Raw genomic sequence first — 17950 nt, forward strand, 5'->3', positions numbered from 1 at the left:
TTTTTTTTTTTTTTTTTCCCAACAGAGACTGACCAGCCTTGATAAGAATATAGGTATTTGGAACTACTGTGGACACTGTCGTGGTGATGTAAATGGCCCACCTTCTGTGGGAAACCATATGGCGATTCCTCAAAGAATTAAAAATAGAAATACTATATAACTCAGCCATTACACTTTTGGACATATACCCAATTAATTGAAGACATTAACTTAAGAAGATGTTAGTCTACCCATATTCAGAACCGAATTATTCATAATAGCCAAAAAGTAGAAGCAACTCACATCTTCACAAAGGAGAGAACTGGTAATCCAAATGTGGTATACACATACAATAGGATATTATTGAGGGAAATTCTGTCACATGCTACAACATGCATGAAACTAGAGGACATTACACTAAGTGAAATAACTCAGTCACAAAAATACTGAGTTATGATTTCACTTTGGTATTTGCAGAACAGTTTCCATTTAGTCATGAATCAACCCAGTCTCCTTCCCTTTCTTGCTAGTAGTTTTCAGGAATAACTGTAGAATGTTCTGGAAATGTAATATTCTGAGATAGTGCAAGATTAGCCAATATAGCCTGGGCTCTGTTTCTGTCCCTACTGGAAACAGTAATTCCTTCAACACTAGGTCAGTGTGTCATGTGATTCCAAGACATAAAACCCAGGGTGGGCTGCATTCCAGGGCCCCTTAGCTGCAGTCCTTGTGGGGTATGCATGGTCTAGAGTCAATCAGGCCCAGGCAGTTTTGTGCTCTCTCATGCTGACTCTCTGTAAGTAATAATTCACTTTATGTAACTGGTTGTGCATGGGTGTTCTGTCTCACTAGATTTGGGTAAGTTGGTGACCTGTGCACAGCAAACTTTCTTGGCAAAATTGGTGCAGTGAGAAGGTTTGATCTGAGAGAACCATGGCTTATTGGTGAAGTTAGAGGAAAAATACTCTCCAGTATCTGGCCCAGGACAGAGACATCAGCCTGGGGATGCAAGGGCTGGACATACAGATGGATGTTTAATGATCCTCCTCCCATTAATAAGGATCAGCTGGCTTACTGAATTGAGACAGAGAGAAAAGAATGTGGAAATAGGAATGGGGTACACAGTTCTCTAGTGGTTAGACAGTTGTATGACTGCTCATTCCTAGGGCCAGAGAGCTCAGGACATGGGTAATCAGATGGACCCTGAGTCACCCAAAATGAAACAAGAAAGATACTCTCAGTGGTCCCTGAAGCATCTAGGAAGGAACCAAAATCAACAAAAAGGGCCTTCACAGAAACGGAGGCTAACTCTCTATAAAAGAGACATGGAAAAAGGCCAGTGAAGTTTTGTGCATCCTGGTTGGTGTAATTGTTTGGTTAAGCCACATTACAGACCAAATGTCTTTGTCTGAATGGCACAGTTAGGAATAGGGCCAAAGTCTCCACCAGAGGCCACTGGCCCTATTTTCCTCTCAAGGTGAAAGGTGAAAAAAAGGAATTCAGACTTCTCTGGGATTTTTATATGCTGTAATCCACCTGACAATATTTCCAGGTCCTGTCAGAAGAAATTAAACTGATGACATCAGAAGGTGTCAGGACAAATGAGGACCCCATGGTGAGTATGTGCTCATGTCTTGATCTGCACATGGACCATTCCCTTTGGGCCATGTTGGGTGCTGGTGACCATGGTTCTCACTGCAGAGTGCAATAGAGGTACTGACATTTTGCTGCTGTGCCACAGAACATCACTGCTGCCTGAGGGGCTATCCCCACTCATAGATAAGTATTCAAGGCATGACAGTGGGGCATATCCACTCCTGCCTGATACCTAAGCTTCCCAAGCCCCAGAACCTTATTCAGCAAAAGCAGGACTGCATATTCAATGGAGATTGGAACACTACCTAGTTAATTTAATAGTTGCTACAAAAAGATTAAAGTGTCACAAAGCCTGGTGTCACAATGGAACGACCCACTTTGGCAGACCAACGATGGACTGTTGAAGGATGAATGCCAAGGCGACCTGAAAAGGAAACCGAGGAGGTATCCCAGGTATAGTTAATTGTTTTTGGTCCTGGTGGCATCCACTAATAAGAAGGAGACCCAGAAGATACTAGGTATTTTTGGGTACTGGGGACTGTAGAAACCTTACCTGGGTGTTCTTTTGGTCACATTAGTGAAAATCACGAAGAAAGTTGCCATCCTTGAACGAGGCCCTTTGCAAAGGTACCCGTGGAATCTGTTCAACAAGGCATGACTGAGGCAATTCTTTAAAACCTTTAGAGCCTGCTTCCTTGATGGAAATCCAGGTGTCCACCATTTCTATGCATGCTGACTGAAGCCTGTGGCAACAGCAGACACCAGGAGTGCCTCTTTTGAAAGACCACTCCTTGCTTACTGTAGGAAACTGATAGGGTCTGAGTGTCTGAGAGCTAGAGCATCAGGCATGACGCCACTACCTTAACTACCTATTCTCACTTTGGTGCCTACAAACACAATCAATAAAGCTGGACAGGCCCAACAGATCCAAATTATTAAATGGAAATGATGCAGTCAGAATTCACCCTAACCCAGTTCCCACAGGATCCATGTGCAAAGGAATGAATGCCCATAAACAAATGCCAAGCTTCCTAAAAGGGAACAAATGACCATAGGGGACAATTTAGCTTCTCCTTTGGCCACAATGAGCCAAAGATTCAGAGACATGTCTGTGTCGGTATGGCATGGGGGGCCCTGATGATTGTAAAAAACAGACACCAGTGGGTCCGCTGGGTGTGACCACCATCCAGCCAGGGAATGGCATCTTTTGATTGACACTAACATGGACATCCTGCCTAATGGGCCAAACTACCTGCAATGATAGTAGCCATGCAGGCTGCCCCCTTAAGCTGTATTTTACTCCATTTCCACTAAATCATGGGCCATTGTCAACAATCCAGCTACCTGGTCAGGAAAATAGCAACTGAGTGACTGAACTATTAAAGGATCCCCTGTGCAGGGAAAAGGACTATGACAATAGTTTGCTTCTTGGACACCTAAATATATGTCACACAATTAGATGCTGGGGCTACTATGGCCACCTTCGAGAGGAATTTATGTCCTGTTTTTGAATATTCCATGAGACTTCACTTTGACCAAGAAACAACCTCACTGCACAATCAACATGACAATGGGCACGTTCTCGTGGAACATAATGGATGTTCCATGTAATTACCAACACCCAACACTGCCTGCTGTACCTGGATAAACACCTCAGGTATCCTAGAAATACAAGTAGAGGTGATCCTGACACAGGCTCAATGACTGCAGACAATGGGGCATCTGAAGGATCCCCCTTTCACCTCTTTAGCTGTAGTGGTCCTCAGAGCTGCTCTGAAAGGGTTTGTTGCATGGGAGGAAGGAGACTGGGATGACAGTTCCAGAACAGCACCTTGTGCTTCCCATTCCCACTCCTGCCATTAGGTCCTGTGGGATTCCTCGTGGCCCATCATCTCTTCCAAAACCTTTGACATCTCATATGGGTCATAGAATCTAGCTCATAATATTTTTCTGACAAATAACTTTTCTGAAAATCTTTTGTCCTCAACTATGTAACTAGTTTACTGACAAGAGAAATTATTTTGTGAATCTGGCCTAGTGATGGATGAATCTGGCCTGAGATCCCCTTCATTAATATCCATGAAAAGACTCACAGTCAAGACTCACTGGGACTCAGCATCTGTAATTCTATATAAGATGCTAAGCCACAATCCTGACACTAGATGGTAGACAAACCCCATAATAACCCTAAGATCTAAGCCTGATCATAGAAATACTGGGAGAGCTTAGGAGTGATAATGTTTCATTATCAATAGCCCCTAAGGCTGGAATGTGGTCTCTGTGTTACCTAGAGTACCTGGGAGGAGCTGCCAATGTCCTGAGTTGTGGGAACCACTTCTGTGCTCTGTGCTCTGAGACTAGAAGCCCAGCCTTGCCTTCATGCCTGCCTTGGCTGTGTCCCCAAAGTCCACCTACTATGGAGCGAATTGTGCTTTGGAAATTCTTATCTTGAATCTCTAACCTCCAGTATAGCTGCATTTGAAGATAAAGCATATAAGGTGGTAATTGGGGTTAAAGGAGATGATAAGGGTGGGGCCCTGATTCAACAAGATTAGTGTCTTTTAAAAAAGAGACCCCATTCAGCTCTCCTCCACCCCCAACATCCATGCATGCAGTGAGGAAAGGCCATGTGAGGACATGGACAGAAGGTGGCATCTGAAAATCAGAGGGAGGGTCCTCAGCAGAAAGCAGATCTTTCTGGATCTTTATCTTGGACTTCCCAGCCTTCCAAACTGTTAGAAGTAAATGTCCTTCCTTTAAGCCATCCAGCCCAGGGAATTTTGGTGTGGCAGTCCCAGCAGACAATCTACTGCCCCTACATTCTCTGAGCAGGATCAGCCTCAGGAGGCACCTTGTGGACTTTGGACCCATCTTTTCTTCTCTTCCACCTTCTGTTCTGGCTGCCTGGTGAGGAAGGGGGACTGAGGCTTCATCCTCAGATAGTTTGTAGTAAACATGAACATTTCTTTGATGATGAAGTTGTTAGCCTGCTTTTTTTTTTTTTTTTTTTTTTTGAGACGGAGTCTTGCTCTGCCACCCAGGCTGGAGTGCAGTGGCCGGATCTCAGCTCACTGCAAGCTCCGCCTCCCGGGTTTACGCCATTCTCCTGCCTCAGCCTCCCGAGTAGCTGGGACTACAGGCGCCCGCCTCGTCGCCCGGCTAGTTTTTTGTATTTTAAGTAGAGACAGGGTTTCACCGTATTAGCCAGGATGGTCTCGATCTCCTGACTTCGTGATCCGCCCGTCTCGGCCTCCCAAAGTGCTGGGAATTAGCCTGCTTTTTCTCTTTCTGACCAGAATTGCATCAAATTGAATGAACTGCTTACTTCGTATTAATATCTGGGGATCTGCATGTTTGGTTCCCACTTGGATAATAGTCAGCATGTTGTGTGGATGCCATCTCCAGCCCCCTCCCTGTGTCCCAAGTGAGAGGGTCACTGTCACCTGCAGGGCTGGCTGGACTATGAACAGCATCCTAGTCTGGCACCAGTGTAAACCAGGCCTTACTCTGAGCTCCCGCTGGCTCCTGCTGCCCAGCTGGACATGATCCCTTCCTGGGTCAGGGGCAGTGGGCCTGAACAGATGTCACTCTGGCCATCAGCAACCAAGATGCCTTCAGAGGTAGGTGCTCCCTCCTCCTGTCCCCTGTCATGCAGAAATCTTCCCTAGCAATGGCTCTGCACAGGAGCTGCTAAGGGTCTGAAATCTTTTGAGGGAAACAGGCTGGGGGACACCTCTGAATTCACGTCCCCTCTTTGCTTCACATCCTCTTCCCACCTCCTTTATGGACACCTCTAGTGTATCTTGTGGGCATCACTGCCTGGAGCATGTCAGGATGTTTTCTCCCACCTCCTACTCTGAATTCATGATGCAAATTCATCCTCACTTCATACCTCGGTGGGCCATGCCTTGTTTCTCTTACGTGTATGGCCCGGCACATTGCTGAACCCATGGATGTGGCCCTACTCCATGAATCTCTGTGGAAGGGTCATAGTTGGCAAGTCGTGGTTACTGGAGACCAGAAAGTAAAATGTCAAATATTGAGAAGCTTGTGCATGGAAATAGACATAGACCATTGTCAACAGAGTCCCAGCAGCTGGTGAGCCATGAAAGCTGGGCAGAGAGATCCCACATCACCCCAGCCAGAGGGGAAGTTGGAAATGAGCCTTGGAAGATCTTCATCCTGTGACCATGACCATGCAGCCTTTGAGCCACATGTGCTGCTTTCTTTGATGGAAATGACCAGAAGAGGACTTGTCTATGCTGAGCTCTGGTGAAAAAACTTCCCTCCATTCAGGGCCCAGACTCACTATCCATCGCCTGGGCATCTGCTGCTCTGTGATTCCACACACCCCACATCAGATCACTCATCATCCTCAGCAATGAGCAGCTCTCTGCTCTCAGCCCAGGGGAACATGGAAGAGGATCCTGAGCTTTATCACTCTCAGGGACTGTGGTAAGAAAGGGGCTATGAGGTGTTGCACCTGGTGTTCATTTGCAATGTTCACGTTCAATTTATTAAAGTTTAAAACTATACCTCATACTAGCAATCAAAGTTCTCTTTATATATAAACATATATCACATATTTTTTCATAAACAGATACATAGTATATACAAATATAGAAATATAACTTATTTCTAAAGGATTATATGTATTCAATATATTGTTTATATTAGATATTCATATTACATACACACATAATTTTATGTTTATTTGTGTAGTATGTGGTCCTTTTCTTTCCAAGCAGAACACAGTCAGGCTGAGTAAAGACTTTGAGGACATTTGCTAACCCTCCCTCTTTGGCTCCAACAGGGTCCCAGTCATTCAGGACAAGGGAGGGCACAGCTGACAGCACCCATCCCCGGAATCCAGAACCGGTCCTGAGGTCTGGGTCCTGAGACTTTCACTCTTCCCAGGCTGTGGGATATATGCTTAAAGAAGCGCCTGTGAATTTGTGAGCAGTTTCCTTCCCTCAAGCCACTGCAGGGCAGCCCTGTGGACAGGGCCTGTGGTTCCTCCCAGGTCCTCAGCCCTGTGACTCAGGAGAGCAGATGCTTCCTCCACAGCTCAGGGCCAGCACCTGGCAGCTCTCAGGGACTTCCAGCCTGACCTTAGCCCTGGGCTAAGGACCCTATTCCAAATGTCTTCTCATTTATTGCAGTACCTGAAAGTCTGTCTTGCTCTTAAACTCAAAGTCCACAACTCCATAATTGTAAAAGCTAGCATTTGCCAACTGGAAAATTAGAAATGTGAATTCATTGTCATTCTCAGAGCCTGGCCTCTTCCAAGCCCACCAGGTAAAGTTGCCCATATGTTCACTCCTCTCCACACAACTTTACTTAGAATAATAGTGAAATGTAACAGGTGGTAAAGCCTTTATCGCCTGCACAGAAGCCATCTTCTTCTCCTTTGGTGTCTAGGGCACCAGCTTTATCCTGCTGGGTATGGTAAGGACAGTGAGCCTCTCCCAGCCTGGGACAGGAGCAGGGATTAAGGGCACATGTGATTAGCTCCACAATGCAATGTCAGGGGAGTGAAGGAGGGGCAGGGACTTGGGGAAAATTCAATCCTTCCTAAGAAGATGGAAGGTGAAGAGGTTTGCTTCACCTTCTAAAATCAATGACTTTATTTTGATTTGGGAGCAGGGACACATGTTTCATTGTGCTGACTCCTTCCACATCTCCTCTTTCTCTTACAATAGCTCTGACTCAGTCTGTCCCTCACAGATTGTGTCCTGAAAATCTAATTTTCCCTCCTAATACGAAAACAAACCAACAAACAAAACCCTCTTACTCCTATCATGTGCTGTAAGATCTGACCCCTAAACTCTGTGATACCCAGATGGTATAGGAAATAATCATCAATTTTACCCAAGACATTTTCTAACTAAAAGAATTCTTGTGCTAGCTCTTCTCTCAGAAAATTTTCTCTGTCTCTTGACAAAACTGACACCAGAAACAAGGTGGAAATATTTCCAAGAACAGAGGACAACCATGCGCTCAGTGAGGTGAAAGACATCTCTTCCCCTTGCATTAGTTTCCAATGTTGTTGTTTAAATTGCCACAGTCTTATTGACTTCACACAACATAAATATATTACCCTGTAATTCTAGAGATCAGAAGTCTCACTGAGTCAATGTTAAGGTGTCAGTAGGTCTGTATTACTTCTGGAGGCTGCAGAGAAGAGAACTGTATTCTCTGCTTTTATCTTCCAGGTGCTCCCATATTTCTGCTTCCATGGCCCCTCCCTTCCTCAAACCACATCCCTCCCCATTGTCCCAGCTCTTCTCTGACTGTGAGCGTCCTCCTCTCTTTTAAGGACCTTTGTGATCATAGTGGTTTCATCTCGATAGCCAGGTTTCTTATTTTCAAAGTCCTTAACTTACATCTGTCAAGTTGTCTTTTGCTATGTAAGGTAGAATTTTATGATATGGCTCTGATGACTGGAGGAACACCAGGGTTCTTGATCTCACGACAATTTGGATAAAACAACAAAGACACGAGTGGAGTGGTTTAAGGAGAGAAAGGTTTAATATGCAAGAAGGAAGGAAGAAGAAAACAGTTCCCCATACAGAGACAGAGAAAGGCAGGATTCAAACCAAGAGAAAACTCCATGTGCAGCAGAAAAGAGGCTTCTATATGAGGAGGCTGGAGGAAATGGTGTCTGATTTGCATAGGACTCTGGGGATTGGTTTGACCAGGCATGTCATTCATGTAGCCTGCAATGTAACTGGTCTTCTCACCGTAGTCTTTTAATATGCAAACACAGGGTGCCAAAATATTCTATACACATGGGGACATGTGGGGACAGCCATGTTCCAGGCATACGTGGGAGCAAGGAAGAAGATGGTGGGAATTGCCATGTTTGGCTGGACTCAGTTTCTAATGGGGAGAATTTGCATATCAAAGCTTGCCAACCTGGCCCTAGGAGCCAGGGTTTTCCTGCTAGACAAGAAACTTTTCTGGAGCTGCTTTAAAGAAGGAAAACCTTCCCAAGTACCCCTTTTCCTCTCTATCTGCCTATAATAATTCCTTAACTCCTATAACATTTGGGTTCCAGAGACAAGGACATGGACATCTTTTGGGGTGGGGACATCATTCATTCCACTGCCATTAACATATTCCCCAAAATTGTCCCTCTCCAAAGTAAAATTTTAAAATCGCAAAGTATTTTATGAAACAAGAGAGCTGGACCAAATCTTAGACTCAGGTTTCTTTAAATTGTGAGCTGTAACTGTTGAGGTATGATCACTCCACTGTCTCTAATGTAGATTTATTGATGTGTAGACAGTTTTAGAGGATTTTTAAGTTTGTGACCCAGTGTAAACAAAAGAGTATCTGAGACAGGTCTCAATCAATTTGTAGGTTTATTTTGCCAAAGGTAAAGCTTATGGCCTGTGACACAGCCTTAGGATGTCCTGCAAATATGTGCCCAAGGTGATAGGATTACACGTTGNTGGCCCTACTCCATGAATCTCTGTGGAAGGGTCATAGTTGGCAAGTCGTGGTTACTGGAGACCAGAAAGTAAAATGTCAAATATTGAGAAGCTTGTGCATGGAAATAGACATAGACCATTGTCAACAGAGTCCCAGCAGCTGGTGAGCCATGAAAGCTGGGCAGAGAGATCCCACATCACCCCAGCCAGAGGGGAAGTTGGAAATGAGCCTTGGAAGATCTTCATCCTGTGACCATGACCATGCAGCCTTTGAGCCACATGTGCTGCTTTCTTTGATGGAAATGACCAGAAGAGGACTTGTCTATGCTGAGCTCTGGTGAAAAAACTTCCCTCCATTCAGGGCCCAGACTCACTATCCATCGCCTGGGCATCTGCTGCTCTGTGATTCCACACACCCCACATCAGATCACTCATCATCCTCAGCAATGAGCAGCTCTCTGCTCTCAGCCCAGGGGAACATGGAAGAGGATCCTGAGCTTTATCACTCTCAGGGACTGTGGTAAGAAAGGGGCTATGAGGTGTTGCACCTGGTGTTCATTTGCAATGTTCACGTTCAATTTATTAAAGTTTAAAACTATACCTCATACTAGCAATCAAAGTTCTCTTTATATATAAACATATATCACATATTTTTTCATAAACAGATACATAGTATATACAAATATAGAAATATAACTTATTTCTAAAGGATTATATGTATTCAATATATTGTTTATATTAGATATTCATATTACATACACACATAATTTTATGTTTATTTGTGTAGTATGTGGTCCTTTTCTTTCCAAGCAGAACACAGTCAGGCTGAGTAAAGACTTTGAGGACATTTGCTAACCCTCCCTCTTTGGCTCCAACAGGGTCCCAGTCATTCAGGACAAGGGAGGGCACAGCTGACAGCACCCATCCCCGGAATCCAGAACCGGTCCTGAGGTCTGGGTCCTGAGACTTTCACTCTTCCCAGGCTGTGGGATATATGCTTAAAGAAGCGCCTGTGAATTTGTGAGCAGTTTCCTTCCCTCAAGCCACTGCAGGGCAGCCCTGTGGACAGGGCCTGTGGTTCCTCCCAGGTCCTCAGCCCTGTGACTCAGGAGAGCAGATGCTTCCTCCACAGCTCAGGGCCAGCACCTGGCAGCTCTCAGGGACTTCCAGCCTGACCTTAGCCCTGGGCTAAGGACCCTATTCCAAATGTCTTCTCATTTATTGCAGTACCTGAAAGTCTGTCTTGCTCTTAAACTCAAAGTCCACAACTCCATAATTGTAAAAGCTAGCATTTGCCAACTGGAAAATTAGAAATGTGAATTCATTGTCATTCTCAGAGCCTGGCCTCTTCCAAGCCCACCAGGTAAAGTTGCCCATATGTTCACTCCTCTCCACACAACTTTACTTAGAATAATAGTGAAATGTAACAGGTGGTAAAGCCTTTATCGCCTGCACAGAAGCCATCTTCTTCTCCTTTGGTGTCTAGGGCACCAGCTTTATCCTGCTGGGTATGGTAAGGACAGTGAGCCTCTCCCAGCCTGGGACAGGAGCAGGGATTAAGGGCACATGTGATTAGCTCCACAATGCAATGTCAGGGGAGTGAAGGAGGGGCAGGGACTTGGGGAAAAATTCAATCCTTCCTAAGAAGATGGAAGGTGAAGAGGTTTGCTTCACCTTCTAAAATCAATGACTTTATTTTTGATTTGGGAGCAGGGACACATGTTTCATTGTGCTGACTCCTTCCACATCTCCTCTTTCTCTTACAATAGCTCTGACTCAGTCTGTCCCTCACAGATTGTGTCCTGAAAATCTAATTTTCCCTCCTAATACGAAAACAAACCAACAAACAAAACCCTCTTACTCCTATCATGTGCTGTAAGATCTGACCCCTAAACTCTGTGATACCCAGATGGTATAGGAAATAATCATCAATTTTACCCAAGACATTTTCTAACTAAAAAGAATTCTTGTGCTAGCTCTTCTCTCAGAAAAATTTTCTCTGTCTCTTGACAAAACTGACACCAGAAACAAGGTGGAAATATTTCCAAGAACAGAGGACAACCATGCGCTCAGTGAGGTGAAAGACATCTCTTCCCCTTGCATTAGTTTCCAATGTTGTTGTTTAAATTGCCACAGTCTTATTGACTTCACACAACATAAATATATTACCCTGTAATTCTAGAGATCAGAAGTCTCACTGAGTCAATGTTAAGGTGTCAGTAGGTCTGTATTACTTCTGGAGGCTGCAGAGAAGAGAACTGTATTCTCTGCTTTTTATCTTCCAGGTGCTCCCATATTTCTGCTTCCATGGCCCCTCCCTTCCTCAAACCACATCCCTCCCCATTGTCCCAGCTCTTCTCTGACTGTGAGCGTCCTCCTCTCTTTTAAGGACCTTTGTGATCATAGTGGTTTCATCTCGATAGCCAGGTTTCTTATTTTCAAAGTCCTTAACTTACATCTGTCAAGTTGTCTTTTTGCTATGTAAGGTAGAATTTTTATGATATGGCTCTGATGACTGGAGGAACACCAGGGTTCTTGATCTCACGACAATTTGGATAAAACAACAAAGACACGAGTGGAGTGGTTTAAGGAGAGAAAGGTTTAATATGCAAGAAGGAAGGAAGAAGAAAACAGTTCCCCCATACAGAGACAGAGAAAGGCAGGATTCAAACCAAGAGAAAACTCCATGTGCAGCAGAAAAGAGGCTTCTATATGAGGAGGCTGGAGGAAATGGTGTCTGATTTGCATAGGACTCTGGGGATTGGTTTGACCAGGCATGTCATTCATGTAGCCTGCAATGTAACTGGTCTTCTCACCGTAGTCTTTTAATATGCAAACACAGGGTGCCAAAATATTCTATACACATGGGGACATGTGGGGACAGCCATGTTCCAGGCATACGTGGGAGCAAGGAAGAAGATGGTGGGAATTGCCATGTTTGGCTGGACTCAGTTTCTAATGGGGAGAATTTGCATATCAAAGCTTGCCAACCTGGCCCTAGGAGCCAGGGTTTTCCTGCTAGACAAGAAACTTTTCTGGAGCTGCTTTAAAGAAGGAAAACCTTCCCAAGTACCCCTTTTCCTCTCTATCTGCCTATAATAATTCCTTAACTCCTATAACATTTGGGTTCCAGAGACAAGGACATGGACATCTTTTGGGGTGGGGACATCATTCATTCCACTGCCATTAACATATTCCCCAAAATTGTCCCTCTCCAAAGTAAAATTTTAAAAATCGCAAAGTATTTTTATGAAACAAGAGAGCTGGACCAAATCTTAGACTCAGGTTTCTTTAAATTGTGAGCTGTAACTGTTGAGGTATGATCACTCCACTGTCTCTAATGTAGATTTATTGATGTGTAGACAGTTTTAGAGGATTTTAAGTTTGTGACCCAGTGTAAACAAAAGAGTATCTGAGACAGGTCTCAATCAATTTGTAGGTTTATTTTGCCAAAGGTAAAGCTTATGGCCTGTGACACAGCCTTAGGATGTCCTGCAAATATGTGCCCAAGGTGATAGGATTACACGTTGGGTTTAAACACTTTGGAAAGACAGAAATTACGAGGAAAGACATAAATCAATACATATCAGATATACATTAGTTTGTCCTGGAAAGGTGGGATATCTCGAAGCAGGGGCTTCCAGGTCATACATGGATTCAAAGGTTTCCTGACTGGCCACTGGTTGAAAGAGTTAAGCTCTGCCTAGAGTTGAATTCATCATAAAGAAATACTTGAGTTTAGATAAGGGTGCTTGGAAGCCATGGTTCTTGTCATGTGGAAGAATCCTGTGGGTAGCAAAGTAGATGGTGAATGATGCCTATCAGATGTTAAGAAAAAAATGTCAGATTCTTTGGAATAAACTTAGTAAGGGGAAGAGATTCCTCAAGAATGAAAATTTCCCTCACTACAGGCAACTTTGCAGGGCCACTTCAGAATACAATGAAGAAAAATCTTTAGGGTAAAATATTTAGATTTTCTGCAGGGCCTATTCTCTGTCATGTTGGAGTATGGTATCTTATTGCTACAAAGCATCTGTTTTGTCAGTCTAAAGATCTCTGTTGTAATGGTAATGCTGGTCAGTTGTGTCTGAACTCCAAAGGGAGAAGAGTATAATGAGGCACATCTAAACCCACCTGCCTGTCATGGCCTAACCTAGTTTTTCTTTTTTCTTTGAAGTTATCTCTGCCAGGAGAGGAGACTTTTCAGCTGGTTGGTGGATTACAACTTATCTTTTTGTTTTAACAAACAGAACAATAATAACAAAAAATCACCTCATAAATTCAACGTAAAATAGATTGGTTAAAAAAAATTAAGCACTTCCTGAATATTCCTACATGTCAAAGAGAGAGAAGTGATAAGAATAAAGATGGGAAATACCTCTCATAGAAAAGATAAACGATTTGTTTTACTATCTTAGTTCGGGTCCACCAGCAATGAGGATTCCTGTTTAGGCAGCAAATTTACACTGGGAAGAAAGGAGGAAAATGAGGAAGGGAACAGAATATGAATGGTAAAAGACACATCAACAACCCACCTGACTCAAGAGAAATGAAGATCAACCACATGTGGGAACATGGACTAAATTCCTCTGGGGTGTTCCATCTGAGAGATGAGGAAGCCGGGGTATGTATACACCTCATCCTGTCCTCACTGATTGTGAGCTGTCCCTCTTGTTCCATTTCAAGCTACTATAAAAGGTTCCTTGTCACCATGTAATTCATAAAGAACAGAAATGAATTTTTCCACACTTCTGGGGAATGGGAAATTTAAGATCAAGGCATGGGCAGTTTAAGGTCTGCTTTCTCTGCTTTCAAGATGATGGCTGGAGTATTGACTCCTTCAAAGAAAGAAAGGCCTTGTCTTAACATGACAGATGAACAGAAGAGAGAAAAAGATTCCAGCATCATAAGCTCTGTTTATTGTGTCATTAATGTATTCCTCTAGAGGGCTCCACCCTCATGACCTAAACATATCCCAATAGGCCCCACCTGGCAATGCCATTACACTGAGATTTAACTTTACAACAGATGGATACTGGAGGACATAGTCAAACCATAGCACTTTCCTAAGAGATGCGCATTCCAGGCCATCTGGCTAGCAAGGCAGGCAAGCAGATCTCTCTGCCCAAGGACATAAAGAACCTTAGACAAATATACGGCCATTGGAAGTGAAGTACAACAAAGGGGAAAGCCCTAGATTACAAATGGGGACTGCTACATTCATCATGGTACAGTTAACCCTAGAATAACTTGGGTTTTAAATTTGCAGATTCATGTATATTTTCTTCTGTGTGTGTTACCTGTGAGCAAGCACTTTATAAGTAGTAAATATATTTTCTGACTTTTATGGTTTTCTTAATAACATTTTTTTCTTTAGCATACTTTATTGGAAAAATAGAGTTTACAATTGTATAACTAAAAAGGGGTTTAATCAACTATTTTATCACTAAGGCTTCCAGTCAAAAGTAATCTATTAGTACTTAAGTTAGGGATGCAAAACTTCTACACAGGTTTTCATCTGCACCAGTGCTCAGTGCCCCAACCTCCACGTTGTTCAGGAGTCAACTGCTTTTTTAGTCTGTAGCTGCATCTCTCTGGAACAGCATCTTGGCAGGTGGGTTGCAAGTAAAGGAATCCAGAAAATAACATCTCAAACTATGCTGAATTTGTATGATGATATGTAAAACCCACGGCATTTAGAAAACAGCAAATGCACAAAAAGACTTTTCCTAAATATCCATTATCTACCTATAACCAAATTTTTCAGAAGGAAACATATTTTCAAGAAAATTCTTCCTGAGGATTTTTATCAGGGAAGATTAACATAAAACAGGAAACAAAAATAGAAGAGACTGGAAGTTGATACTTTAACCAGGCAGGTGCTTACCTGTTCTCTTGAGGATGCACTTCTATTCTCATCTATTCTCTCCCAGTTGCCTACACTTCCCAATTCCCTCTTCCCTAGAAAAGAAATATAAACACCTGGATTTCATTGACTTATCAGGTCATCACCCTGGGATGATATCCCACTGCACTTTAAGTTAATTTTGTTTCCGTTTTCTCTTATTAATCTTCTTTTTGTCGGTTAATTTTCAGCAAGCAATTAGAGAACAAATGGAACTTTCTTCCTTTCTCCCAGTATAACCAGTTCTCTTAAAATTCAGGCTGCTTACAAAGCAGCAGGAAGGTTTGTGCACAGGCTACAGCATTGTGATTTGGCTCCACTAGTCAGGCATCAGTAAAATTTTGTAGAGCCCTTCGCTGCAGCCCACTGATGCTGACATAGTTAGATCCACTTCCTCTGCTACTGAGCCAGGCTGGGACATTTTTGGGCACATTAGAGATATTAGATATAATAAGTGCAAATTCCTGTCCAGTTTCATCTGGATCCAACTGATTTCTCCATGTACATGGGCAGTTGCGTGATAAAACACTGTCTCTTTCCTAATGATGTTAACAGGGAGGCTGGTGTCTGGGTCAAGATGATGTCCCCAGTCACTGATAAAATGTAAAAGAGGAAAGTGTCATTGATGGTGCATGGCAGGGACATGCTCCGTACAGTGGCCACCCTCATTAAGAGAGATGAACTTTGGGAAATAATACTCAATGGCAGAAAAGAAGGTAGACTATGAAGGTGCCCAAAACAAGAATAAGGTGCAGCTCATTTAGTCTCTGGATATTAAAGAGACCTGTCACTCTTGATAATGGTGAATCTGTGAGTGCTGCATGCATTGAGAAAATTCAGTGTCATCTTCGTGTATTTGGAGTAAATTGCTTGAACTAATACTGGTAAGAACAATGGCATAACACCATTACCTAATACTTACAAATATATGGAGCATCATGTCAATGTATTTTATTTCTAATTTTTTTAAAGGAATAATGATAAATTTACAGAAAAGTTGCAAGTATATGACAAATACCCCCTTCCCTAACCAGAATCAGAGGAGAGTCTTTTAAATACCTTAGAATTGTACCATCTAAAATTTTACTATGTGCTTCCTACAAAAAAGAATATCCCCCTAAATACTCCCCATACACCAATGAAATACATTACTCCATCGACTCCTGAGGAATATTTCAAATTGTCAAAAAATAATCTAAACAATGTTTCTCATAACAAATAGTCCCCAGTACAAACACATTCTCTGCAGACAAATTTCTGCTACTCTGATCTTACCTGGGACACCTGGGGACACTGAGCAGGTGCTGAGTTACTGACATGAGCCAGCCCTGCAGCTGTGCCCAGCCTGCCCCATCCCCTGCTCATTTGCATGTTCCCAGAGCACATCCTCCTGCCCTGAAGACTTATTAATAGGCTGGTCACACTTCATGTAGGAGTCAGACCCAGTCAGGACATAGCATGGACATGAGGGTCCCCGCTCAGCTCCTGGGGCTCCTTCTGCTCTGGCTCCCAGGTAAGGAAGGAGAACAAGGGGAGTTTACACAGCCCAGGGTTCTGGGTACTACTTCACTATTCAGGGAAATTCTCTAGCAACATGATTAATTGTGTGGACATTTGTTTTTATGTTTCCAATCTCAGGTGCCAGATGTGACATCCAGATGACCCAGTCTCCATCCTCCCTGTCTGCATCTGTAGGAGACAGAGTCACCATCACTTGCAGGGCAAGTCAGGGCATTAGCAGTTATTTAAGTTGGTATCAGCAGAAACCAGGAAAAGCCCCTAAGCTCCTGATCTATAAGGCATCCAGTTTGGCAAGTGGGGTCCCATCAAGGTTCAGCGGCAGTGGATCTGGGACAGAATTCACTCTCACCATCAGCAGCCTGCAGCCTGAAGATTTTGCAGCTTATTACTGTCTACAGCATAACAGTGCCCCTCACACAGTGTTACATACCCGAACATAAACCCCCAGGGAAGCAGATGTATGAGGCTGGGCTGCCCCAGCTGCTCCTCCTGATGCCTCCATCAGCTGAGAGTGCTCCTCAGATGTAGCCACACTCTGACGGTGTTGGTAGAGGGGGACATGAAGTCACCTCTGGACCCTAATTCTTTTCTCTTTCTCAGCCCCAACTGCACAGACATAGCAATGCCTCTGCTGATTTACTAAAGACAGAGATCATGACACCTGAGGAGTCTAGTTTATGACTTCAGTTGGAGTTTATATAACACAGAAGAAGCCAGTGTAGATATTCTAAGCAGGAATTGTCTTAATACAGAGAATTAGAATAAACTACTGAAGTCTAAATAAAATGTGGAGATGAATCTCTAAATTTGTTTTATTTGCATAGAAATATTTCTCAAATGGGACATACAGGAAATATCAGTGGTCTTCAATATGTTGGAAGAACAAAGAAAAAGGTAGCATTTTTTGAAAGAAGGAAAATGTTACCTATGGCTCTTTGAGAAAGTTCATTGGCACGAGGAAGAGTTGCAAACTGGCAAGCTCAAGCTGGTAAGCAGTAGTGGACAAAGTGAATCCTAGAATTATGTCAAGTTATCTCAGAAGTTGTGGATCAATTTGGTTTCAGCTTACAAGAAGCCAAAGCAGTGAAGCTTGCAGAGAATTTTGTTATTGAAATACCAGGGATTTGGTGTAGATCCTGCAGCTCAACACACAGAAAGCCAATCACTAAGACAACAAGCATTGCCAAGGAACAAACGTTAATCAGGTGCTGCAGCCGAGGAGACGGGACATCGTTCACAAACGTATCTCCCTGAACTACTAAAATTAGGGGTTTACATAGCAAGGAAGAAATGTGGGAAAACAAGAATTATGGAGGGGTAAGAAAGAGAATTTGGTCAACAGGAAGCAGGAGGTGAGTTAGGCAATCATAATGGGTGACAGTTCTGACGTCTCACTGTACTGATTCAGTGATACGTAAATTTCAGCTCCTTGATAGTATCTGGGAGACCTGATGGTTGGTTTACTGAAAAAACAGCTCAGGTAAGACAGATGTAACTATCTTGAGTTTTAAGA

General features: G+C 43.3%; 1 long non-coding RNA gene and 1 gene segment (V, D, J or C); one reads left to right on the forward strand and one right to left on the reverse strand.

The window, feature by feature from the left end:
* Window positions 1-16267, reverse strand: part of LOC108515617 (uncharacterized) — a 20454-nt gene extending 4187 nt beyond the window's left edge. The window contains exons 1-2 of the long non-coding RNA XR_001881578.1: window positions 16192-16267; window positions 14899-14972 (exon numbers count right to left, since the gene is read on the reverse strand). This is a non-coding gene — a long non-coding RNA (uncharacterized LOC108515617). The remainder of the gene's footprint in view (window positions 1-14898; window positions 14973-16191) is intronic.
* Window positions 16199-16892, forward strand: LOC108515561 (Ig heavy chain V-I region 5-like). The segment is given in 2 exon segments: window positions 16199-16429; window positions 16555-16892. Coding segments are annotated over 2 exon segments (378 nt in total).
* The last annotated feature ends 1058 nt before the right edge of the window (window positions 16893-17950 follow it).

The sequence above is a fragment of the Rhinopithecus bieti genome, unplaced genomic scaffold (assembly GCF_001698545.2).
Source record: "Rhinopithecus bieti isolate Rb0 unplaced genomic scaffold, ASM169854v2 scaffold_2476, whole genome shotgun sequence".
NCBI classification, from domain to species: Eukaryota; Metazoa; Chordata; class Mammalia; order Primates; family Cercopithecidae; genus Rhinopithecus; species Rhinopithecus bieti.